Genomic DNA, 27,604 nt, shown 5'->3' with positions numbered 1-27,604 from the left:
CTGTAGAAATCACTGTAAATACCAAAGAACATGGCTTTGAGTAATTTATTTATTACATTATTTACATTATTATAAGAACAGGTTTCTTACAAGATGTAAAAAGATCAACTTCTGAACTGAAACTGAACTTCTCTTGAACTGAATGTTGAAGAAAAAATAAACCCAATAAAAATGTCAAACAACCAAATATGAGCTTTGCGATGTGGGAGAAGCTGCAACGCTAAGATGCAAGCAGTTCATATATTATGCAAAACTAAGTACCAGCACAGAAGAAATCCATTCTGTTTCATAATTAAGAGGTAATCTTTCTCATGTTAGCGAGACACCTGTTTATAACAATGTTTTTCACAGTGTGATCAGTGCAGGAACACAAGATTATGACCTTAAAGTGTTTACATTTTTGCTTTTTTTGCTGTTACCCAAAATTTAACTTAAATAAGTAATTCTACCTGGAGCGCTGCTAGCCTTTTAAAATGAAATTCAGTCTTCTCACAGTTTATCAACCAACAAAAATACACAATCCCATTTTCTGTTAAATCCCCAAACAGAAAATGATGTGACACATTGGCAGGCACTTCTGTACTAGTTGAAGATAATATTTGTCAGCTATGAAAAAAAAACCTTTAAATATCCCTGCTGTTTTGTCCTTTGATGCTATGTGATCAAAGATAAATGGAAGTCTGGATTGTCAAAGAGGAGAGGCCTTTTGACTGGAGAGGGATCTCTGTCAGCCTTGTGAAGCAGTTTAAATAGTCCTGTTCCAATATTCATTGGAATCCCCATGATGATACACTCAGACACACCTGAAACAGGAACACAGGGGGATGTTAACAGGCCAGTCAAGTCACGAAGATCAATTTCATTATGCAGATGAAACAGCAGCTTACCACAAACTGAGTCCTTCTGTCCAAAATAGGCAGCATCAAAGAGATGATCGGCTGTCTTCTCAAAAGAAGCCAGCATGAGGACACTCTCCTTCATTTTTGCTAAACCAAACCTGGTGATTCCCAGGATCTCACCCTTAAAGGATAGAAGATGGTTACATTAGTTCCCCTACAAGGAGATGAAAGGATATTAATTCATGTAATGTATGTAGATCAGCGGTTCTTACCTTATAGGACATGAGATCTGCAAGAAGCATGACGTGACGTCGGTCAATGCTCATTCCGTGGTTCACCATGGTGTACTGAATCTCGTTTATGATTGTGGATCTAGCAGCCTCAATGCCCAAGGTCTTCTCGACCTATCAAGTGCACAGAAAAGCTTGTTTAAAAAACAAACACATTTTAAAAAGCCCTGATGCAGACTCCCCACAGCCAATTGAAAGTGTTCTCAGTTCCTTCAGCTGGCATAATTTATGCGATTGTTTTCCTTCTTTTTTTTTTCTTTTTTTTTTTTTTACAGTTGACATTTTAAAACGTGTCCGTTACTTCATGCACTTTGAGCCAACAGGTTCATCCAAGAAATTCATTTATTTATTTTAAACGCACAAGAGTGGATGCATTAGAAAACTTAGTGCTCCATTTGAGTGATGAAATATCAAAAACTGCCAGCCTACAAGGACAGCTGAATACTCAGTGTAGCAGCAGCAACAACTTCCAGCTCTCTTAGAGTCCTTTTGTCTCACAGCCTGTGTGTCATGGACCAGGCTTTGTGTTGTTAGATAAAAGCATTAATGCAAAGTAGTGAGAGCTGATCTAGGCTGAAACACTTTTAAACTAGCTTTGCTTATCTTAATTAATTTATTAATTAATTTATTTAACTTGTATCATATAACAAGAAAACTTGATGAGCCTCTAACACATATTTCTACTAATTTCTAACCAAACGATAACACTTAGGGACAATATTAGACACAAATATGATGACAATTTAATTAAAAGTGAATGAAAAACTGTGCAAATGTTTTTGCCCATCAATGACAGCAAAAATGTTAATGCTTCAGTTGTGCAGTTTTTTTCTTTTTAAATCTTCAGCTTGGATTTTCAGAGTGATCCTACTCTCATCATGGGAATGAATAGCCTGTTAATTTTGGGCTTCTAATAATTTTTTTCACTTGCTATTTTTCCAGGGTAAATAAGTGTTCAAGACACATCTTTAATAACTTTAAAAACAAAAGGAATTGGGCACACAAACACCCATTTCTGAGCATTTAACCATTCCAACAACAAGAAAATCAAAGAGTGCTGTAACAGCTGACAGGTGGCAGCTAACCCTGGTGGCATAATGGTTGGGTCTGTAATTTCTAAACTGTGCTTAAACGTAGGGTCTGTGCAGAAAACCAACCAATTTCAATCAACTCTACCAATTCTCCCAAGAGTGGGCAGATATTCACCCAAAATTGTGGTCAAGATGCAATTTGCTAAAGCCATCGGCTCAGATAGTAGAGCAGATCAGCTACTGATTGGAAGGTTGGCGCTTCGATCCTTGGCTTTCCCAGTCTGCATGACAAATACCCTTGGGCAAGATACTAACCCCAAGTTGCCCCCTGATGTGTTCATCGGAGTGTGAATGTTCATTAGTTTGCACTTTAGAAGTGCTTGTATGAGCTGGTGTGAATGAGGCATGTTGTATAGAGCGCTTTGAGTACTCCAGGAGAGTAGAAAAGCGCTATATAAGAATCGGTCCATTTTACAAGCCTGTGTATATATTTGAGCCTGTATGTATACTTTTGAGCCTCCTGTGTGCATAAAAGAAAATTCACCATAAAACCTCTGCACCCCATTCTTCTTTTTTTATATCAATAAAAATGTATGATGTACAAACATTTGACACTGGGGGGAAAAAAAAGACTCATACCTCATAAGTATTGTTTGAAGTGGTCCTACTTCCGTTCACGCCATGTGTCGCCATAACCGCTCTCAGGTTGTCCCCCTCCACCAGGAGTTTGTACTTACTCTTGCTGCTCTGTTCGTCAATATGAATGACAGCTCGGGCAACCTCCGGTATCCCTTGAACCACCACCTTTCAAATGAGTAAGTGCAAACAGTTAAGACAAGAAAATACACAGGACTCCATGTTATCCCTGCTTTGAGAGCACTTTAAGCATTAAACAGTTCAGAACATGTACTGAAAAGTATATTCTGTCATACATTCACAGTGACATATTAAATCTTTACCAAAATAATAACGGCCAAAAAATTCAATTATATATATATTTTTTAAACCGAGGAGTTTATTGAGCCTTCAGGTAAAAACAAACAAAGAAACAAAACAACACAATAACAACATCAACAATAAAGTTAAATGCATATATTGTTTTTATGGGTCAATTTATTTCTCAAAAACATAATGGGGGGTCACAGTTAGAGTTAATAAATAATCACACTGATGATGTAGGGGCCTCAAAAACCCAAGACATGATATGAAATACGATACACTTTATGTTAAAGGTTTAATATGGTTATCACTTTCACAGCAGCCTTTCCCACCTGCTGCTCAGACCATCTGTTTACAAGGGTAAGATAATGATAAGAAAGTCAGCTCAAAGGGAAGGAGGAAGGCAGAGAAAATAAAGTTGATTTTTGCTCTTAAATAAAGGATGAACTAAAGGTTTCCACCAAGGCCAAGAACACAATAAATATACTTTAATGGAGTAACGCTGCATGACTTAGTGCTTAAACCAGAGTGAAAGAATAAAAGTAAAGCAGTGAAAATGAGCACAACAGGTCCACTGTAAAACACTCTTAAATATTTTATTGAACAGAGCAATTAAACTAAAAGTTCAGCTGCTCCACATCCATACAGTATTCTCAGACATCGGCAGAAATCACAGTGCAGCATCTGTGCTTTCTAAACATGAATTTTCCATAGGTAAGAAGCCCTGACCGGCCTTGACCTTGAATTCAATTTGCACACAGAAAGCATGTGTGCACAAAAGAAAACAACCATTGCACACGTGACATTCTCACCTTGGGAAGTTCTGCTTTTAGTGACTGCAGCACATAGTACATGGAGCTTTTGCTGTTCTCTCGAGGAGACACGCACACCACCGCCTCCCCGTGTACAGCGATGTCTGCCGGTTTGACTCGCAGTTTAGACATGCAGATGGAGTAACGCACCGTTTCTGCATTTACCTGAGAAGAGACGAGAAATCAAAGGCACAGCTTGTTTTCTTTTCCACGCCGCACAAAACGCACTTCTCTTTAACCTGCAGGCACTCATGAGTCAGAGCACTGTGCTGTAGCTGCTACTATTAAAGAAATGCAGTGTTATCATATTTTAGTAGGTAGAGAAAACAAAGAATTCAGTGTTCCAATGGTTTAAGCTATGCAGACTTATCTGTAACTGCACATAAAGCAAAAAGTGAGAGTATAAAAACATATGTTTTGATTTTCCCTTATTCTAAAGCAGTTCAACCAAAACCCCAACATGTACTGAAAATATGCAGGATGAATTACATCCTGAAATCAACCTTGAAGGTATAAAAATGAACATTATTTCTTCTTCAAATATAATTGAGAAGCTAAAAATAGTAGAAATGAGGACACAACGAAGTCTAAGCAGCGCTGGACAGTCCGTTTTAACATTATCCCCGAGTTCCCAGGCCTCATACGTACTTTTACAAGCACAACGGTATCCCAGCTTACGTAAAATGACAATTAAAACTATAGATTAACATCCCAGGTGCACTAATTCAGAACTAATTTAGATGTGTGAAAGGAGGGGGAAGTGCCTGAGATGTTCACACAAAGTGGGAGTAAAAGTAATAAAGCTGTGGTACCTCCAGTCGCAGCAGTCTTATTCTCTCCAGTGACAGCTTCACCAAGATGAAACAGTCATCTGGAAGGAAAACCTCTTCTATGTACTCAGAAATCTGTAAAGGACAAAATGAGAACCTACCTTATTACAGCTCTGTACAGCTTGTTCTTTTCTTTTTTTTTTTAAAACAACACCTCTACTTGAACCATTGACATCCCTTAGTAATGATTTCAAAGCTTTGATTTGTAAATAAAAGGGAGGGAAATCTGATTGGTTCAGGTTACCTCTCCTAGAAGAGTCTTCTCAATTCTCCCCTTCACCAGCCTGGCAAAGTCAGCATCATCTTCCACATCCAAATGAGCCGTGATTATAGGAGTGCTGAGTGGATTTTCAATAGGTAATTCAAAACAAATTAGGGATGTATTCACTACTGTGACACAAAACACCATGGGCAAGCATAGCTTACTCTGCTAACTGCTCTAATTCTGTGTGTAAGCCATGGATTGAAGCAAGTGATCAAATATATTCTCACAATAAAAGTGGAATGGGCAGCTTTAGAGCTGCAAAATCCAGCACTGGCGTCTGACAGTAAATGTCAAACAGAAGAATTGCTTCCATTCAGGAAGGCGGAGGTCTTGAAATCGTTCTTACTCCATCTTGCAGCAGTAATTTTCAGCGATGTTACAAAGACATCAAGACAAAGCCCATGGCCAACTTTGAATTGTGAGGTATATTTGTCTTTTTGTCCTTGGCGCAAATGACAGAGGGAATATAATGAGACATCTCCATAATTGAATATCATACCTGATGTTCTTGGAGGCGTTGATGATTTCTTTGATGCGAGGCACTCCTAGAGTGATATTCATTGATGCAACACCGGCAAAGTGAAAGGTTTTTAGTGTCATTTGAGTACCCGGCTCTCCAATGCTCTGGGCACAAAGGGCCCCAACTGCTGATCCTGGCTCCATCTGAGCTCTATCGAGAAACGAAAAGAAAAGAAAAAAATAATAATAATAATAATAATAATAATAATAATAATAATAATAATAATATATATATATATATATTTTACAAGACAGAGTCTCTAAGCTGAATCAGCTTTCATCAAACTGACAAGTAAAATTGGAGTTGCATTTAAACTAATGTCATTTTAGCAGCTCTCAGAAAAGATGAATGATCATTTGGGAAACAAAGTCAACCACTTAAAAAAATAAAACGAAATCTTAACCCCAGGCTGACTCTAAAAACAGAAATCACAAAAAACATGGTTAACACAGCATGCTATTTCAAGCTCCAGCAGAGTTTAGCGCAGTGCTGTCAAAGGAACAATGATGGCCAGTCACTCTGCACGGTTTCTGATGGCATATAGCCTTCTGACTTTTTCTCTAGTACAACCATTATAGTTTGGTTTTGAGTGAATATTTCTGGCACCTCCACATCCTTACCAAACTTTCAATAAACCTTTCAGTACACTTCTAAGTGTTTGTTGCATTGCCTTTTCATTTTCTTAAAATAGATGAGTTGTTCATTCCTCCCCAGCTTCAACTACTTTAAAGCTTTTTGAAGCACAATCAGAATTGATTACAAATTTCCTCTCAATTGTTCTCTATATTTTGGGCTGCGTATGTAGTAACAGGGACTTTTTTATGATTAAAAACCAAAGAGCAACCATTTTTGGCTCTGTGGTTACCTAATGGAAGGATGGATGGACAGATGGAGCCGAGAAACAAAAATAACAAGCCTCAAACTTGGATATGAGTCTTGTACCTCATGTATTTGTCTCTGCAGGTTTCAAGAAACTTCTCCAGCTGGGTAGGAGTTACACGATCCAGCTGATAAAGAACCTTTGGCTGTAAATACAAGACAGAAAGAATACCAATTATTTTTCAAATGCTGTGAGGCTGAAGTTTGTTAAGCCTTGCGTGACACCTACCTCACTAGTCCCATTGTCATTGATGCCGTACTTGTCTCTAGTCTTCTTGATCCTTTCTGAAATGCTCTTAATGAATTTCTTTATTTCCTAAAGTAGAGAGGAGAGAATAAATTCCACCTCCAAACTCAAACATATCCTCAACAACAAATGCTGCTGTCATGCAGCTGTTAGAAATCACAAACTGTTAAGGAGTGGAGAACTCAAGCACCCAGTACAACACACTGACAAGTCTTCTTTTAAACATCAGCAACACTTTAAAATGAGCAATCAGATGTTGGAAAATCAGTACAGAACAACATCAGGCGCTGTTTTATTATACAACAGCATCAGCAGGATTATTCCATTAATGATTTCCAATTGTCACTGACACGCCATTCAAAATTCACCGCATGCTTGATAACTGTACCTCCAGGTACTTCTCTGCGCCTGTGTCAGTTAATTCCTTCATAAAAGGGAAAAGAGTCATGTTTGTTACCATCAGAAAACCCATTAACTGCATGCAGCTGGCTTTGGGTTTGGATGACAGCATGTCTCTCTGTATTTGATTAAAAATTATTATTAATATTTTTTCATCGTTTTGATGGTCACTGTAGTGGCTATATTAATTTCTTAAAGTTCTCTCTTTCTCTTATATTTAATATAACCACACTAGGACGGACAAGCGCCTGTTTTTATGGGTTGTGGTTAGCAACAACGACGGTAACACCATCGCATAAACCTTTCACTATAAAGCTCAAGATCCTGTTGAGATTTTTCAAAATAAACTGAATCACCTGAAAGAGCAGATTGTTTACGGATGAGAATTAAAAAAGAGCCGCCAGGTGCTAAAAAAATAAACCTTAGACTCAAACGTTAGAACAGGCTTTTCCCCGCAGCACGCCATGTAATAAATACTGAAAAATAAAACGGCGGTCGTTACAACTTATGTCTAATAATGTAGTTTCATGCATCTGTTAAAACACTCGACTCCAGCAACATGACGCGCAGCTGGAAACACTTCCAGCAAGTCGAGCTGCCCGAGATTCACAGAATTTACAGAAAATGTTACATTTTTGTGATTTATATCGTTATCGGACGATAGAATTCTTATATCGGGATATGAGATTTTGGTCATATCGCACAGCCCTACTCACAAAGGCACTAAATGAATTATTCGGCTAGTCCACAACAAAGTAATTATGCATTCTCGTTTGGTATCATTTGGTAAAAACTACTTTTCAGCTTTTTCTGGAGAATATTATTAAGGCTCCCTCTCACTTCCAACAGTGAATGATTTAATAATTGATCAACATATTGATTCATTTTGTCTTATAGGGTTACATCTGGCTGCAGAACGAGGAACAGAGCAGTTTAAATGATTTGGCACGCCTGACTTATTCCAACCGTCCGACTCCTCTAAGTACAGACTACAAAGGACATGTATTATCAGTCTTCCGTTTCAACCAAAGATCTGATGTGTGCTACATTTTACTAAAAAAAAAAAAAAAAGAACAAAGAACAAAGACCAAACAAAACAAAAATAAATAAATAAAAACATACTCTTAGCCTCTCATACCCTAAATAAAAAACAGTTTGTTGTTGCTTATTTTGAATTTTTATCTCAGTGTATTTGATATTGTGGCCTCTAAGCGTTGTGCTATATCATATCAATCCACCATAATACCAGCATAAATTCTTATGTTTATTCATTTAAAACTGTCATATCACGATATTAGTGCTATAGCAAGGCCATTTGCCTAGTGCACAACCTCAGGCATGTCTGCAAATAACAGTTATGTGTCAGCCTCTGATAATAACTTGGTACCTAAAAAGGGAGCTTCTTCAAGAAACTCCAACTAAGCATAATACTTAACCTGTTCTCGCTAAAGGTGGAAACAATTTTGTTCCATCACCTGACGAAAAACACAGACTACAAGCCAGTGATATGTTACCCAAATAACTAAATCAGGTGGTGCAAAAGCCAAGGATGGATGGAGGTTACTGCTGCAGTTACATGGCAGAAAAGTGGTAAGTAGTCATGATTTACAATTCCCAAGAAAAACACTACCTAGCTACTTTCGTGCTTATTTTAACATCTAATATAACCACTAAGCTTACTGTGAATCAGTTTCAATTGAAACTCTATTCATAATAAGCTACGCTATAATAAGCATAATAAGCTATGCCATAATTTCCTAATTAAAAAAAAAAATCTATAAAACATTGTTAACCAAATACTGTGATGGGTTTACCTCCAAGAAGCTGTCTCTACAGCATAAGAAGTCAGCTCTTTTCATGATAGCGTCTGCAGTGAGGACCAGCTCGTTTTGACTCAGTGCAGGCTCATCTGGACACGTGTAGACCGCCTGGGAGGAACAGAGAAGATCAGAAGCACTCACAGTTCAGCTGTAAATAGCTCATGATGGTTGATATTAATAGCAGCTGAAAATGCTTCAAAGTGAACATGAAGAAAATGTACTATATACTTTCTGTCCCAGTTTAAGGGTCAGTGCTTTGAGCATATAATATGTAAAAGACAGCCACTCTAATTATTTTTTTCATATTTATCCTTTAAAAATTTGTCTACAGACTGCACAGCCCTTGGCAATGAGCGGATCAAATCAGAACACCTTTCCAGTAACAGATTCATATTAAATGTATTAAACTCATTAAATTATCGTAATTATTTGAAACATTACTGGCAAAAAGCTGTATTTGTTCTCTGCTGGTTATCCTAGTTAAAAAGACCTCGTTTAAGAGATATGGAACCTCTAATGCTGCAAGCTTGTGATTTCTATTTGGATCTTAGAGAGTGATTTCAGAAAAACAACAACGCTTTTAACCTCAATGACAAGCAGCAGATTGTGTACACATGAGACATGACCTGACGGTGAATAGAGCAATTAATCGTTAATCCTACAGGTCAGTTCAAAGATTCTCTGTGGAAGGCAGTTTAGCGGGCAGAGTAAACTGATTTGAGTCATTTTAAACACTTACAAGGTCAGAAATTCTGAAAAATATGTTAGTAAGAAATTAGTTGGCTGCAATTTCAACTATTCAGCTGTTTGTTTTTTGCCTCTCCAGCTCAAAAGCAGACTGTTTACAGTAGCAGGAAAAGAAAACAGCAACATTTTAATATTCAAATAGTTTCAGTACTGCTGAACAAAACCAGTACTCCAAACCATAAAATGTGCCTTTTTTAATTAAACTATGTTTGTTTTTTTAATCACAGCTTTTTTGTGTGTATATTTGACAAAGTACACATTAAAGATGGACGTAGCCAATGTACATCCACTGCCTTGTGGAATCATTTTAAAGTCTAAGAGTTTACACTATGGCCGACATTACGTTGGGCTCTTGTACCCTGGAGTTGCCATGTTTAGTGGGTGGAGTCTCAGCTAATCCGCTGAATTCAAGTGGTCAGTTGAGCCTTTAGTTTGTGTAACACCCAATTGCCCACAAGGTGGTAACAAATTACCTGCACAGTCAAGGTTTGGAGAGCAGAGATCAGACTAGTGCCATTTGACCACAGCCCATCTGTTACCTTTACATAGTTTGCGCTTTATCTCAGTGCAAGATGTTTTTTCATTACTTGAAGGACTTTGATGAACATTTTCGGTCATAGTATTTGGGTTTGCATTTCACTTTTGTCTGTAGAGTAGCCTATAACATCAAAGTACCTGGCTTTTTAAACAGATAACTCGTAATTAGTAAGATGTTTTTCTGTCGTAACCTGTGGGTGAATTACTGCCACCTTCTGGAATTAGTAACACATCATACCAGTCACCGGGTCCAAGAAGGAGTTGCAGAAACATTAGATTTTTCAGAAACTTCATGTCTGCTTTAATATTAAAATATCATGGTCATTGCTACAATAAAGCAATGATATTAACACTGACAGCTGTAGGAAGGAACAAGCAACTGTTTTTAAAAGTTTAAACAGTTGAAGAGTCAAAGTAATCTTTATCAAGTTGAATACAATGAATAGAAAAGGCTGATTCTAAATGGATGATGTCCTTTACGCAACCCTAGAAAATGTACTTTTAAGCTAAAATAATGACTGTGGGGGGGCTGAAAGTTGTCAAATGTACAATGTCTACATTATTGACTACAATAAAACAATAAGGTCCCAAAAAGTTGATTCTGTTCATCTGGACGTAGCGTTTTTGGTAGGAGAAACATTTTGTTACTCATCTAAAGAACATGGGATGAAATGTAAAGATGAACAGAATCAACTTTTTGGGATTTCCTTAACTGGGCATGAGCATGCGTCAAGGCAAAACAATTAAAGGTTACATTACATAAATCGTATCACTGCTTATATAAACGCATGAAATCATCAACACATATCAAATTGAGATTCTAAAGGCTGGTACATGCTTACTCCGTTTTTACCCCATTAATTCCTGCACTTTATTTTTTAGCTTTACCATCAGCTAGGAAGATAAATGAGAAGGACTCTTGTTTATCCAGAGTAAGTGGCTTCTCACGGCTTTTTCATCTTAAAATTACTCCTTGAAATAAACCAACTGAAATAAGGAGATCTTTTAAAAGGCAAACTATAACTATAAACAATTTATGAAAGTTCAACTATATGAAAATGGCCGACAAATATTCAATTAAAACGTGACTGCAACAGAAACAAAGAATTAGGGCTGCTCGATTATGGCAAAAATGATAATCACGATTATTTTCACTGAAATTGAGATCACGATTATTTGACGATATTTATTTAACCCTTTAAGACCTACTATAGAACCAAGTCCACCAGAGCTTATATTATTTTTTTTACATGCTGTAGTGCCATTTGTGGGAGCATTTCAAGTTGCTATACATCAATACAACTGTTATAGCCCATATTTTAATAATATGTATGCATTAAGTCCATAGTAATTACATAAATTGCAAAAAAGTGCAATAAACTACAAAAATAATTGAAAATCGCTTTTGTTTTGTTTACATATATTTCTACTTGGAGAAATTTAAGAGGCTTATCCCTCAAAACTTTAAAAACAATAAAGTTGCAAAAAATAGTTTACAACAACAGGAAATTTATTTTGAGTGTCTTCATAGTTTTATTTTGGAGATACAGCAATTTTTATATACTGCAGGAAAAAACAAAAAACAATCCTATGATGCAAATTTGCAAAGAAAACAGCAGGTGCATCATTTCACTGTGGGAAGTGTTACGACCAGCTGATGGATCGGCAAAGCGTGTTTCTGGAATATTATGTTTTTGTTCATGCAAGCGCTTTTTATGCAGTTTTTGCAAAGCTATATGTGGAACGAAACCGTGACCGAGGACAAGCTGATGGCATCAGATGTAAGTACAACTCCTCCGGTTTCATATGCAAAACAAATTATTGCGCTAGCTTACACGGTTCAGGTTCTACAGGGATTTAACAATAGTTACGCAAAACGGAGCGTGCTGCTCTGACCGGCTTTAAAGGGTTAACAATGACTTTAAAAAAATAATATAAAATGGTGTGCAACACCACTGAAGTTTTTTTTTTTTTACCTCTCTTTTCAACCAACGGCAGTCACTCTCCAAATAACTTCTGCTTAGCTTTCCGAGCTTCCCTCGGGTCCTCTTAATCAGCGGTCTCCAACCTTTTTTGCGCCACGGGCCGGTTTATGCCCGACAATATTTTCACAGACGGCCTTTAAGGTGTCGCGGATAAATGAGGGAGGGGCTAATAATCGGCTCAGTCATTTTTAATGATTGTTGAAAGCCCAGATCGTAATCGTGATTAAAATTCGATTAATTGAGCAGCCCTACAAAGAATAAGGGTTATTTTAAGGCTGAAGAAATTAACTTTTACTCTGGTTCGCACATATTTAGTGCACAGAAATTGACTGCTTGTCAAGCTGTCGATTTCTGATTAACTCACCCGAATGTTGTCCAGGACTCTCTTAAACTCCAGTGGCTCATCCTTCCCCTCCATTGCAGCGGGGTCCAGGCCATCACCACCATAAATGAACTGGATGATGTCGCCTGTTGAACTGCGTACTGTGAGGTCATACTGTGAGCACAAATCCTCCAGAGACTTCACCAGACGTCTCTATTAAAATACAGAGAAACGACACAAAATAATAATGACACTGACACATGCGATGGAACTGCAAATTGCATCAGCACTGCACTATGAGTGTGTAACCACAGTCCGCGTAAATGAATAAGAAACCCTAATTAGCTATGATGAAAGTGCTCCAGATATGATTATATAATAATATTACATACTATGAAATCTTAATATTTAATGTGCAAAGTTAGACTGATTTAAAAAATAAATTAAATTATGGGAATGAGGCTTTTTTAACACGACGTACTGCAAGGAGAATGTGGGATGACATTTTTCCTTTTTTCACAATTTTATATGATCTCATGGATTAATAAATAAAACACTGAAACAGGCAATATTACTTTGTGCAATAGAAAATTTGCTGGGGGGGGGGGGGGAATCAATAAAAACTTAAAATATAACATGCAAAAAAAAATGCTAGCATCCTGGGGACAAAGTAAAGACCTGCAGCGACTCAGTGTCAGCAGTAGTCGTCAGAAGTGAACTGTGTGAAAAGGCTCAAAAGAAATGGGTCCAAAAAGCTTTACCTGCATGTACCCAGTCTCTGCAGTTTTCACCGCAGTGTCCACCAGACCCTCTCGACCAGCCATGGTGTGGAAGAAGAACTCTGTGGGTGTCAAACCGGAATAGAAGCTGTCGGCCACAAACCCTTTAGCAGCAGGCAGCTGTAGAGAAATCATCAGTGAGCTATTAATAGAGCTTTGAGTACTCTAAGAAACTGTTATCCAGTTGCACTGTTATTTTCTCAGAAAAAAAAAGAAGCAAAGAGACTAAACATAATGATGTTTAGTCATTGATGAAATTGATGAAAGCTACATTGGAATTGATGAAAGCTTTTGGAGTATTGGATGCAGGGGTAGCACAATGAAATAATACTACGAAATAATCAAAGTGCGTCAGAGCCTTGGATGCAACACATCAGGTCTACAGTCAAACACCAAAGTTTGTAGCGTATAATCTCCAGTTACAAGAACAAGCCTCAACAATTAACTGATTAATAAATCACAAAAAACAGATCCAGAACTACAACATGAATGGCACTTAAGGAATACATAGTAACACAATTACAACAAATAAATAAGGTCTTACTTTTGAGTGTTTTTCAAAGTGAGGCAGGGAGCGATTCTCAAACCCATTAGGTACCCGAGAGCCGCTTATGGCCTGCTGGCCCACACAGGCAATCATCTGAGATATATTAATGAAGGATCCTGCGTTACACAGCAGGGACAGATGAAAAAGTGAGACACACTAAACAATTTAGCACTTAACAGGTTGGCAAGCCCTGAAAAATCTATCAACTAGAAACACTGTAGTTTAACGGTCTCTTTATTAACAGCTTATCAAGCCTACTGAGTTTTGTCATGCAAACAAGAAATATAGCAATCTTACATCCACCTGTTCACATGGTGACGCAGGGCCTAGTTCATGAACAGTGTTATAAAATGTTAAATGTAACTAATGCTTCTAAAGTTAGTTCAAACATTAAAGATTAGGGCTGTAACTGTGCTGTGACAGGGCTGTAACACACTTTATTTGAAGACAGTGTGTCATTATTTCCATGGCTGTGTCTGCAATACCCAATATATTGGACTTTGTTTGAAATCATATAGTAAGAAAAGAAAAACCAAAACACTCAACTAGAGCCAGCGGTGGACAAAAGTGTCCTTGAGCCTTGTATTTATGCTCAATGCGAGCTTCACTTTGTGATTTCTTGTAGCTGATTTGTGAAGAGAGAACACTCGCAGATTCTGGCTGTGCATTGAGGCCAATTAAAACTGTCATTTAAAATGCAGTGTCTGTTAGCATATCACACGTTTAATAAAACTCCTGTGTCTGCCCACCTTTCAACGCCATCCTCGCTAGAATGTTGTAGCTAACGGACAACACTGCCAGCATATTCCTGGATTTTATGGTGTATAAGTATGTTAACATAAATTGTCTTCTGACAGTAACAATCAGGCTCTGAGTGCATATGAATGGAAGAAATTTTACTTCTTTATTGCCTTTGAGTTAAGATTATGTTTTCTTGTTCTGGCAGCAATGATTATGAATTTTCAATCATAATATACACATAACTGTATAACTTCTATAATAGCTTTTTGTCCTTTGAGTCCTTGAGTGTCGTTGTAAGTCTGTTAGTGCTAATAAGCCTGACAAAAATGTGACTGTTGTGGTATTATCTGATTATGTAACCAGGCTCTTTTGGTTCCTGTCTTACAGTTTTTCTGTCAAGTCCTTCACTATTTACCATTACAAAGAGCTAAAAAAAACATCCATCCATGTAAATATTGTATTGACAACAAGAAGAAGCCACTTTGTGTCTCAGAGCTCTTCAAAATATTTTTTTCCAGCTGCACGTAGACACGGCAACACCTTCATCGACCATTTATATGAAGATTTTACGATTTGTTTTGTTTGCTTTCCAGTTAGCTTACCTTTGGACCCGCAGAGAGCCATAATTAGAGGGCTGTTGCTCTTGTCCAGCTCCCTTAGACAGGCACTACCAGCTCGGTCTCTGATGACAGACAGCTCTTTCAAGATGAGAGCCTTTTAACAAACACACACAAAATGATCTTGAAAGATGGCACACCAACATCTATCCTTTTTTGGTCTTCTCTTATACACAAAATAAAAATTTAATATCACACTTCCTTTTCTTCAATACCTTAAATAAAATCTTGTGAAACTTTCTGAGCCTATAAATATGAACAGAACAAATCACAGCATTCAACATTACTTTTTAAGCTTCCACAGACAAACTGGATGATTTCGTGCTGTACTCTCCAAAAACTAGCCCAGCCCAAACACATTGCTCTTTCTCAGCCTATGAAAACCCCGATGATTGGACGGATCATCGTTGGAAATGGCCCCTCTGCGATATGACGACTATCGGTCAGTGAAGATCTTATTTAAGGTCAGTTGTTGCCAATGTGCAGCCTACCGTCAAGTCGATTTCAGAGCTTGAACAATTTTGGAAGTATTTGTGCCTTTTATTGAACAAAAGGTGCAGACAAACAGGAAATATTGGAAAGACAAGAGATACAGAAATTAGATCGTAAAAAGTCAATTTGTTGAGAAACTGAAGAAAAGTTTTGGGTTTTACTGGCAGCGCTTATAATTAATAACATGCGAGAAAATAATGAAATCACCACATCTGGATGATGTTCATTCAGCTTTCTTCTCAGGTTTTTAGCTAATAAATAACAGATATGACAAAAAATGACATTGGTTTAATAACCTCAAAAAACTTATAATTTAGATATATCAATTAATGGTGTGTTAATTTCCAATCAAGCAGAGGAAGAAAAAAGGAATAGGGATTCATAAAAAAACAAAAGACATCAGATCAGGTACTTTGTTGCTCCTCCCTGGGCTTTTATAATGACCTTAACCGTTTGAGTTAAGGCCTTAAACTGATTCCAACTTTCTCGAACACAAGCAGTCAGTTCAAGGTTTGCAGGATGGAGCCTTGTCATGGACTCATTTTCTTTTTTTTTTTGGTAGTTTCCACATCAGCTGGATTGAGAGCCAGACTGCTTGTTCGCCATGTCACTCTGTTAATTTGCCAGTGCGGAAGAAAAACTTTAATACTCTTTGTTCCTTGGCAACATGAATTGCACTGAAAATAGCATCTTTGTCACCAAACCTACTTTCTATCTATTATCCATCAGTGGAATGAGAGAAGACTAATTTTTCTGTGTGCATCTGGGCCTTTACTACTGAGGTAATGATTGCCATCCTCTTTGGTCTATTACCTGCAATGTAAACCCATAACATAAATGAATCGAACAATTTGCTTCTTTTCTTTGCACACCCACAGACCACTTTGTTAGTTACATCTGTCCATCTTCTCATTAATGTAAATGTCTAATTAGCCAATCATATGGCAGGAACGTGATGCATTTAGGCATGTAGAAATGGTCAAGATGATCTGCTGAAGCTGCATCAGAATGGAGAAGAAAAGCAATTTAAAACATCCAGTGAGCTCCAGTTCTCTAGCTGAAAATGACTCTATCAGGACAGAGGATGGCCAGGCTGCTTCAAGCTAATAGGAAGGCAAAATAAACTTTACATTACAACCAATGAAGGCAGAACAGCATCTCTGAATGCACAAACCTTGAACCAGATTGACTATAGCTGCAGGGGACAACACCAGGTGCCACTCATGTCAGCTAAGAACATGAAACTGAGCCTACCGTTCACACAAATACTGACCAAACCACAGCTGTAACACTTGATTAATTCTTCTGTTCTTCTACAACAGGTCTACTTCCAACAGCACATGCTCGCTTTTGGAAGATGGAGTTAAAGACTTATTATTATGCTAACAGAAGTCTTCATTCTCAGACTGCAGGCTTACTGGTGGCTCCTAGAGTTTCTAAAAGCAGAGTGGCAGGCAGACCCTTCTGCTGTGGATAAATCTCTAGGTTCAGGAGACACACACCCTCTCTACTTTTAAGATTAGGACTCAAAACTTTTCTTTTTTGATAAAGCTTATACTTAAAGCTGGATCAGGTGAACCTGAACCATCTGTCGATTACACTGCTATCAGCCCAAACTGCTGCTGCCGAGCATTTCTTCTTCACTGAACTCTTTTCACTCCCCAGGTGTTTACACACCACTGCAGCATGTGACAAAATGTTTGTTTTGTCCCATCTCCCTTAGCTCTTATGTTTCTTTACCTCCTAACTCTTTACCTTGCCATATAAAGTGCCTTGAGCCAGCTGTTGTTGTAATTCGACACTATGTAAATAAACCTGGATTGAATAGAACTGAATGACTCACAACTGGTGTGGTGTTCAAGAAGTAGTGGGAAGGTATCAATTAAATGAAAAAGCTTTCGTCTCGTGCGGTGATGAAATGTTTCAGCAATGATGCAGATTGTCCATGCCTACCTCCAGGGTTTCTTCTGCTGTGCAGCCTGGCTGCTGCTGCAACTTGCCCGTGTCCAAAGCTTCGATGTATTCGTCACACTTCTTGTAGCCATCATCCAACAGGTCCTGCTTAGCCTTCAGCAGACCCTGGCCTGGTGTAACATCCCCGATTCCAATAGAGAAACCCCTGTTTGCTGAAAGTTGAGGTTAAAAAAATAATTCTGCATTACTTCAGGCTAACCCTTCTGTGTAATCGTTTATTGTTCTTAAAGGGTTTTGAATTTTCTAATATAAACCAAGACACTAGAAGATATCTTGGCATATATCAGACCTAAGAAATAAGTAATAAATTCCTTGTAGACCACCTACAGAGATACACAGGAGCAAGTCTTGCCAAGCGAGACATGGCGTTGGCAGCCTCCAGCTGTCCCCAGTCCCTCAGCAGGATGTAGAAAATGTTATTCTTCGAGCCAGATCCCAAGGTGCTCTTATCCATGCTACCACACATCAGCTCACTGTTGTGAATCACCACAACTGGGGATATGACAAGAATAGGACAAACAGCGATGCTATTAAATCCAGAATAGAAACACCAGGTGAATAAAACATCGCACCCTGTTCGCCTCGAGACACCTGACACCTATCTGACAGGACATTCTCAAACCTCAAAGGAATTTCAGGAACTTGTTTTTGCTACATTTTCTGGAATCACACTAAAATTTGATGAACTCTCCTAGCGACGGGCAGTTACTCAATCTTATTTTTTGCTCATATGTTACTGCTCATACAGGCTTCATTAAACGTTTCTAGGTAGTTGCTGACAAACAAATGTAATCCATTAAATGTATTTAATTTCAATCACAATCTAACTTTAAAGCCTCCTCCTGAAACTTCATCGCTATAAAGACGTGTTTGTAATGTGAGATGTAGTCAAACAAAAGCTTTACACTTGGTTTCATTAGGTGGACGTCTTTACTTAAGAAACTCACACGAATCATTGTGACAAAGGTCCTCTCCCTTGCCGCAGTACTGTTTGCCCTTGGTGCGTAGGTTGGCATTGACTGGACATTCCTTACTTGGCTTCAGGATTAGGCTGAAGATTTGCTTTCCTGTCCACAGAGCCATGGGCTGACAGACACAGAATAGATTATTAGTGCTGGGTCACAAATATAGACTTATGTAACCAGCTCAGCAGTGTGGAGTACCTTTATTATGGCCGGGTGAGGGAGAGAGATCCTAACTCTTTCATCTTTACCCACAAGGATTGACGCTACTATTTGGCAGGCTTTTGATCTGTCAAAGAAGGTGTCCTTCAGCGTCAAGAGGTAAGCACCTAGGCAGTACAAACACATTGTTAATTCACGGGAAATTAAAAAACAGGTGCCTTTCAAATATTGCAAAGCTGCACACCCATCTGGTAGAGAATGGATTTTTTTTAAATACCTCCCGATTTTTTAACTATTTTCTTAATATTTCCATACATTATACATCTATGTATGATGCTTTTGAGAACCGGGACACTCGTATCATACAAAAACATCTACAGTTGGCTACCACACATCACTGCACTGACCTGTCAGGAAGTCCTGAATAGCAGCAATCAGGGGTTCGCCATTTCTTGGAGTGACAAGATTAGCTTTGGTCTGAAAGAAAAGATAATGAGTTGTCTAACTGCAGTTTCCTGTAGACAGCTTTTCATGTGTTCAAAAACCACATCTGTCTGTGTGCAGTTTGTTTAAACACCATGTAGTATAATGACACATACCCCCATGAGGATAAGAGCCTCAGCTTTAGCTTCTTCAGTTTGAGGTAGATGGAGATTCATTTCGTCCCCGTCAAAGTCAGCGTTGTATGGCGTGCACACACACTCGTTAAACCGAAATGTCCTGTGAGGTTTGACCCTGGCCTGTGTGTTAGTTTGAAAAGTGCCAAAAACTATGTCATTCAAAAGGATCCAACTAAAATATTTCTCATTAGTCAAGATTTTTTTTAAAGTAGAGAGAAAGCTAAAATGCGAACCATGTTCAGGAACCATGTTTTCAGTGTGTAACAGGTAATTATTAAATTTTAAAAAGTGCAAATAGATTATTTTGACTGCAACTGTATTCTACTTTAAACATTTCTAGATGTGCGTGCATTGACTTGACTTAGCACTGGGTTTAAAAGAACCTTTGCAAGTAAAAAGTAAGAAATAACGTCAAAAAAAACTATACGCAAAACTACGATCTTTGCGGATAAAACACGAGGAGTCCTAAAACCTAGTTAAGATGTTTTGTGTGTGTTTGCACACCAGCAAAAGAATCGTATGAAACATTTTCAATCTTGTTTTCTTTATCATTTTCATTAGAAAAACAATACGTTAATAATTCTCTGTGTGGCTGTGAAAATTATGGTTACAATACCAGTTTAACAAGTATTTAGGGCAAAAAAACCCATCTTACAATGTGAGCCATGATGCTGAGTTTGTGCAGAGAAGGCTGTCGATTGAAGAGGACGATGTCTCCATCTATTAGGTGCCTTTCCACCAAATCACCAATCCTCAGTTCCTGGGCAATCTTTTCACGGTTTCCATATTTTAAAAACCTGACAAACAAAAAACAGTAGATAAAAAAGATTAATTAATTTAAAAAAACTAAACAAAAAAGGGAAATAAAAGGAAATTCAACAACAATTCACAAGAAAACCTCTCAGCTGCAGTCATTAAATGAAAGTTTTCTACTCAGATTACATTTATGCCTCAGTTCTTCAAAGGATATGATAACAAAGTTTGGAAGATACAGATCTTGAATTCTGACAAGCAGCTTGTCAGCCGAAACTTTACATGCAGGATCTGCTCTTTCTAGTTAAACAGCCCACAGGCAGCGATACTGAAACACTTTGCTCCTTTTTCAGACATTCTCACATCATAGATGTCATAAATTAGATTATTACCGGTTTTCCATTTTGTCAGTGTATAAACATTTGGGAAGTGGTACTTTTAAACCATTTAAATTCCATGTGTGCCCACTAAAGATTATCATCACATAAAATAAATAGAATAATGAACTTGAGCTGTATAGACTAATAAAAAGAAAGGATATTTTAAATATTAAAGCAGAGAGAATACAACAGAGTATGGTGTAAAATAAATACAAAGTCCTAAGCCTCACCTTTTTATCTGAGTGTGTCTGTTCTGTATGAAGTTGGCTCCAGGGTGAACATCAGGACCATTACGGACCAGTTTCCTCATTAGCTCCAGATTGGCTTTGTTTACCTTGAGATAAGCCAAATTCAGATACAGTATTACACTCACAAGGATTAAAATCAAAAATGGGTATTTAGTGTTATTTCTGCTAATCATGGGAGAAGATTTACCCTCTCTGGGTATGTCAGGATTTTGGCCACATGCACAGGGACAGCCACCTCATCAATCCTCAGGTTTGGGTCTGGAGAAATGACAGTTCTGCCAGAGAAGTCCACTCTTTTGCCAGAGAGGTTTCCTCTGAATCGACCTGAGTCGCCATTAGAGTAGACAAAATCAGTCATTTAGATACTTAAACTCTTCATTTCTCAGTGTGATGTACAAGCAACATAAAAGCAAACATCTGCCAAGTGCCAAAAAAAGTAAAAATTTAATTAAATGTTGCTAAATTAGCCAAAATTTTATTACACACTATACCTTGCTTTCCCTTGAGCCTCTGCACAAAGCCCCTAGTCCACTTTTTAGGTGCCATATTGAGGGGGATACCAGAAAGTTCACTATTAATGTAAAGGGCACACTGCAGCTGGAGGAAGTCCCAGTCCTCCATGATCATCTGGGTTTTTGCTCCTGTCATACGATGCTGCAAGAGAAGAGTTTGTTAAGTGGGACATCTCCAATTAAACAATACATTTGATAACTCTATTACAGACAGACTTTTTATTTTTAAAGGATTGATGATTTGAAGATGAATCTTAATTGCCCCTGCTGTTAACCTGTACAGTTGAAAGATACCTTTTTAATGACATCGTTAAGGAAGATTATCTCTGTTAGCTTCATAGTGAGGTCGTCTTCATTGGTGCCAGACTTGAGGTCGCTGACAACAGACGGTCGGATGCAAAGAGGAGGCACAAGGAGACGGGTGATGATAAGGTCTGCGGGTTTCCCTGCTTCGGGGTTCATCAGCAGCAGAGGGATGTCCTCTTCAGAAATCCTCCTGAACAGGTTCAGCACCATCAGAGGATTCAGGTTTTCCTGAAAAGGGAATTAGAAATGAGTTCAAAGAATACATCGATTTTTCTAAAACATAAATAAATACATAGAAAGAAATTTTAAAAATCCCTTACATCTAAAATAATTGCTTTTAATATTTTTCTAAATTATCCATAAACCATACAGTGACTGTAAGCCACAGCCATGTCGATATATTAGGTCTACTTTTTGGTCCTTTTTTAAAATAAGACCCATGTGTTGCCATATGACGAAATTAGTAGTAAAAAAACTTCACCTGTGCTCTGGTCAGTAGTGGCTCAACCAGTTTGTTGTGTTCAATGGCAATATCAAAGGACTGCAAGAAATCTGACACAAAAGCATCCACCACTTTCTTGGTCGTCTTATACTTCTCATGGATGATCTTAAGTAGGCCACACTTTTTGACTGGTCCTAAAGAGTAAACACACACACACACACACACATTGATTTAGCAATCAAGTCAGGGTGGCTTTTAAAAAGAACCAGTTATGAAATGGAAAGGTCTCTTCTCACCATTGAAAGCAGAACAATTTAGACAGACTGTCCTTTTGCGGCATTTATCAGAGATTTTCTTCTTCAGCCCACGTTTCTGGAGGTAGGCCAGGTTAGGCCGTTTCAAGTAATCCATGAACTGCAGCTTCTCTTCTTTCGTCAGCATTATCCTTGAACATGTCTTACAAATCATCTGGATACACAACCCATCAGAAAGAGGGGACTGAATTATCGTTTCTCACAAGTCTAAAATTATGAAATGCCTTGCATATCATTTCACCTTTAACATTTGGCAATACAACAAATGATAACTCAAGAAATAAAGAATCTCTTTATTTCTCGCCTATTTATGGCACTCTAGTGACACCTAAAGGAGAAATACTATTTTAAAATGTGCCTTGCCATTCCTTAAACATGTACTCTTGGAACAATGAAAGGTTTGTAAGATATTTTAGTCACTACAACAAGAAAACACTGGATTTACCTGTAAGATTCCTATTGTGGCTTTGAAATAACCAACATGAAAACAGGGCAGCTCAAGATCCAGGTAGCCATAATGTCCTAAACAATCAGCCAGATTCTTCCCACATGTCAGGCACGGTCTGTCTTTCTCACTGGTGCCCTGCAGAAAGCACGAGATCGGAGAAATAAGGCTGAAATATGAGGATTAACTCAATGGGTAATTCAAGACTGTTTTTGATGCACCAATGCAAATCTACCAAACACCCATATAAGAGCTCAGTGGTGTAAAAATCAAGCATGTGGACTTCCCCACTGTGACAACCCCCTGTGAATAAAGGAGCAGCCAAAAGAAGCTTTAGTGTACAAATGTTAAAATATTTGAAGTTAAATGTTTAAATATGTCATAATAAAGAGTGAAAGCTCTTAAAACAATACCATTATGTTCTTATTTATTCATAAAGTAACTTTCCTTTATTTAATTTTAGAAAAGTAGAGGCAAACTATATAAATACAAGTGTATACACACGTGTACACAAAGAAAATGTCTCTCTCATATGCATGCCTTTATACCACAGCTTCCATTAAGCCTTGAGCCTAAATCTCAAAATGTATATTTAAAAAAGTATATCTTCTAACTAGATCTTATGCCCTGTATTTCTGTATTTATGCATTTCTCAGGTGTTTTCTTGAGTCATTGCAAACAGAAGTAAAAAGTCTTCCATGTCATACCATACGGTGGTCCAACACTCCATAGGCCAGTGGAGTGTGTTTGGTGTCCTGGCTGTAGAGATTTTTACTGACCACCTGGATGTGGGCCTGCTGCCGCATCTGCTCGGCAGATTTCATGCCGAAGCAGATGTGGCTTCTGTAAACAATGACATAAAATAAAGCAAAAACAAATTAAAGAGTTTAATACCTCAGTTGGTAACAAGAGAAAACATAAGCAGGACTCCTTGAGCTCTGGTCCAGCTTTGGTCAGAAGTTTATAACCAATGTCATAGTCATAGTAATCTTGAACTTTAAATGATTTCTTTGAACTGTTCTCATAATGATTATACAGGACGCATATTTAATGGATTTAAATGTAGGCCTCCTCCTTTATTACTCCATCCATTTTGTACATTGTCAAAAAGTGGATGAAACTAGTAGCAAAAAGTTCTAGAACATGATGCTGCCATTATTATGCTTGACAGCTGGTACCATGTTCGTAGGTTTGAAAGCCTCACCTGTCCTTATCCAAACACACCTCTTGTCATTCGAATCAAACTTTTCTCCTTAAAGTATTTGGCTCGTTCGTGTCCTGATCACAGCTGTATTGTTGTTGGAACCACTTTTTCTAGCATATCACAGGCAAAGCTTACAAGAAAACCTATAAAATCCCATCTTGAACTTACTGAACTATTGGGTGACGCATGCTTACAGGGTGACACTAGCGTTTACGTGACACTTAGTTGCCAATATGCAGATTCAATGAAGCTTATTTACTCATTAATCACACTTTTTAAATGCGTCCATAGAGGCTTTCAACTCTATTCCACAATTACGTTATGTAAGTACGACTAAATTATCCGGCAATTCAGAACTATTCTTATATTAACTACCTAAACAACTTGTGTGGATAACCGGCGAGCTAACCAGGCTAACAGGAGTCCTCTCTCGGTCATACTCACATTTTTTTGGCCACATCTGTCTCTCTGAACTGCTCCTTCACCATTTTGGCTGCTTCTACTACATTAATAATATTACACGAAAGTAAATTGTTATGTTGTCCTCATTGCAGGATGCTAAGCTACAGAAATAGCCAGCATATTGTCATGTTGTGAATATGCTAGCAGTCAGCAGCATGCAATGTGTTGATAGCATGCATGGGAGCCACCGTGCAGTGCTGCCTTCAGGGTCTATTTGAAATTTAACAACACGTACTCTGATTGTTTCAGCCCTTACAGATTTAAAAAACAAAACTATAGGAAACTTACAAAAAGATGCTTTCACCGAATAATACTGGATATATTTAATTATTTGAATATATAGACATAAAAATCCACTTTTTCTTTCTAAGCTTCTTAGAATATAGACATAAAAATACGCATAGTATCTCCTTCTTAAAGAAATGTGGCGATCATATGCTGAGTTAATTTTAATTAACAAAGGCTAATTTTATAATATTCATATTGTGGGTTTTTGTTATTAAAATTTACACTCGATTGTCTTCTCAGCCTAGTCCTACAAAGCTTGTTTTTAATTGCCTATTTATTAAAAATAATAATAATAATAATAATAATAATAATAATAATCTGAGTATATAAAAGCCATTGAAGGCATCGTAAGCATACACCCAACAACAGGCGGAAAGAGAAGTCACGGAAGTACGGATACAGCTAGTATAACCTGTATGCTGACACCTAGCGGCTAACAGGAGTACTACTTCCAGGGGGATTTGTGGTGAATTTAGCTCATCTTCAAAAAAGTAATTAAATTAAATTAAAAAACACTATTTCTTTAAAAAATAAACCTCTTCTTAAATTAGAACTATGACTTTTTGAATGGTTGCTTATATGATGAAAGGGAAATAAAAATAAATGAAGAGAAGTATATTAATGGACTCCAGATGACTGTTCAGAAAATTAATGTACTCTTAAATCTTTTTAAATATAACAACATAGGGATTCTCATATAAATCCATCAATTCAACACACACACACACACACACACACACACACATATTTATATATATGGATGGATTTCCATGACAATTTTTCTCAAATATTTCCTCAGTGAAAATGCATCGATCTATGCTCTTATTTCATATAATGTATGTTTAACAATTCAGCCTCTAGATGGCACCAAATGCTTTTCCAGCCGCTGGAAACAGTGTGAGGGAGGCAGCTCGGGCTAAACAAACCTGCTGTTGTACCTGTGTGCTTTGATGCGTTGGCATTGAGGCACTGATGGCGACTGATGACTTCCTGATGAAAATTTCCTCCCACAACATGCTTGTGTTGATTAATTGTTCTGTCAGCTTATAACCACTGACAGCGAAAATTGCCCAACTGAATCTGATTTGCAATTTTCTAATTCTGCTGACATGTGAATCTAAGAAGGCCTCTAATTGAAACTCTAACACAGTGTTTAACAAGGTCTGCCCTTTTTCAATCTGCCTTTTGTGACAACAGCTTCCTGAAAAGGTTGGTCTCTAAAAGGATAGTCCACTACTTAAAACATATACATATACGTACACAGCATGAGAAATGATCCAGATAAACACTTGAGGGACTTCTGCTAACAACGCCTTCAGCTTAAGGGGTAACACAGTAATCGCTCTTTAAAGTGCCCCTTGAGCATCTATGTGTACAAAACTGTGTATGAAATAGAGTACGGTTGGTTAATCGTCCAATCATGAGCAGAAGCACAACCTCACAAACGCAGCACTCCCCATGGAGGAGTTGAATATCTCAGATCCGAGGTCTGCTCAGGGAAACCATCTCTCAGGAGGGAGGATCCAGGGATTTGTTTACTGTCACTGTGCTAAATTGTGATAGATTTAGTTTCAGAGAAAGGCTTTTAGATGAATTATGCAACTTTTTCCCTTGTATATGCTGAAGCTCTAGGGTATGAATGCACTTTACCAATTTCCACAAAATCTGCAGGATTGATGTATACTAAAGTTGAGAGAGTCCCTAGATTATTATGTATTTTATTAAGACTGAAAATGGTGAAAAGTCTAACACAATGAATTGACGTTATTAGTATTCAGTACTCACAACAACAGTCGTCTCGAGGCATTTTGTACTGTAAAGTAAACCTCATACAATATTAAAGAGAGTGCTCCAATGAATAGGCAGCTGTCTTTGAGCAAGCACTCGGGGATGGTGGAAAGGAAGAACTCCCTTCTAACAGGACGAGACCAACAAAAAGGTGGGGGCAGCCATCTAACGCAAGCAGTTAGGAGGTGAGGGTAAAGAGGAGCGAAAAAAGGAAACGATACAGAGACCAAGGACAAAAATCCTAATATGGTGAATACACTATATTATTCAATTACATCAAAGCTAAACAGACATGGTTAATCTTTACATTTAAGAAGCTGATACAAAGCAATTTAATGTATTTTTATTTGATGATCTAAATCGTACTATTATGCAAAATTACCTAAATTATTTATATGTGTAAATAGAAAGCACTCATAAGCCCCCCAATAATACTAATTCTTGAGCGCCACACGTGCCATTTACATTATTCTAAACGTATTTGTAGCTCAATGTAGCCACCAACATTGTGTAATTAACATGAGTAATTACTGTGCTTAATTTACAGAGCCACCCAAGGTTCATAATCAGGCTACAAAACATTGACCCAAGACAATTGATTGATCCCTTCCTCCTTTAAAACCATGCCCCTGCTAATGACTAAGTAATGAGGAGATAGTGTATGGCTAGGGTGGCTAATACAGCTTTCACTCTCCATATCCAGACTGGCTGGTGCCCCTCCCTCCACCCTATCCCCCGTACTCCATCTCCTCCTCCTCACCATGTTTTCTGCAACGGTGTCATCTCTTCGCTCAGAGGCCCCTCTTCCTCTTTCCGCGTGTGTGTCTGCACGCGTGTTGCGTGTACTGCTCGGTAATCAGCCACACAGACTCGCCTTTGGTGGCTGGAGACTGATTCAATATTCCACTGGGTAATTTATGCAGAACTAATTCTCTACAGGAATGGAAGGGCTTGGAGGAAGGCTGAAAGAGAGAGGGAAAGAAATGCAGGGAGGAAGAAATCTGTGGTGAAATAATTATCCTCGGTGTCACTGTAGCAACATTCTGTGAAGTTGATGTCAATAAAATATTGAGCTACCCAATCCATTTCAATTTCACCTCAAAAAG

At 37.9% G+C, this 27,604-nt stretch overlaps 1 protein-coding gene across 2 annotated transcripts; it reads right to left on the bottom strand.

Moving 5' to 3' along the window:
• Positions 1-31: 31 nt before the first annotated feature.
• On the bottom strand, positions 32-24,621 carry polr3a (polymerase (RNA) III (DNA directed) polypeptide A). 2 transcript variants are annotated; one of them, XM_085466458.1, is made up of 32 exons: positions 24,405-24,621; positions 23,464-23,599; positions 22,757-22,894; positions 22,294-22,465; positions 22,037-22,191; positions 21,544-21,783; positions 21,229-21,391; positions 20,925-21,061; positions 20,720-20,823; positions 20,012-20,153; positions 19,336-19,476; positions 19,144-19,213; positions 18,776-18,903; positions 18,560-18,698; positions 17,940-18,104; positions 17,592-17,764; positions 15,132-15,243; positions 13,786-13,904; positions 13,224-13,361; positions 12,505-12,675; positions 8,866-8,979; positions 7,041-7,076; positions 6,635-6,721; positions 6,469-6,551; positions 5,506-5,676; positions 4,986-5,079; positions 4,724-4,816; positions 3,912-4,076; positions 2,800-2,964; positions 1,112-1,243; positions 888-1,020; positions 32-803 (listed from the first exon to the last, which is right to left on the bottom strand). In XM_085466458.1, the coding sequence occupies exons 1-32, from the start codon at positions 24,446-24,448 to the stop codon at positions 655-657; spliced, it is 4,209 nt and encodes a 1,402-aa protein (XP_085322584.1). In that variant the 5' UTR covers positions 24,449-24,621; the 3' UTR covers positions 32-654. The 2 variants fall into 2 exon arrangements, with proteins under 2 accessions (XP_085322584.1, XP_085322585.1); XM_085466459.1 differs by lacking the exon at positions 7,041-7,076.
• Between the last annotated feature and the right edge of the window lie 2,983 nt (positions 24,622-27,604).

Source organism: Copadichromis virginalis, linkage group LG8 (genome assembly GCF_057382275.1).
Source record: "Copadichromis virginalis isolate Kocher_CV1m ecotype Utaka linkage group LG8, C_Virginalis_male_GT1.1, whole genome shotgun sequence".
NCBI classification, from domain to species: Eukaryota; Metazoa; Chordata; class Actinopteri; order Cichliformes; family Cichlidae; genus Copadichromis; species Copadichromis virginalis.
This window is presented reverse-complemented; position numbering and strand designations above follow the sequence as displayed.

Coding starts and splice junctions, on each gene's coding strand:
- polr3a (XM_085466458.1), bottom strand. CDS start 24,448: ATGGTGAAGGAGCAGTTCAGAGAGACAGATGTGGCCAAAAAAAT. Junction 13,362..13,785: donor ACTTTGAAAAACACTCAAAA/GTAAGACCTTAT, acceptor ATTTCTCTACAG/CTGCCTGCTGCTAAAGGGTT. Junction 4,817..4,985: donor AGAAGACTCTTCTAGGAGAG/GTAACCTGAACC, acceptor TGTCCTTTACAG/ATTTCTGAGTACATAGAAGA.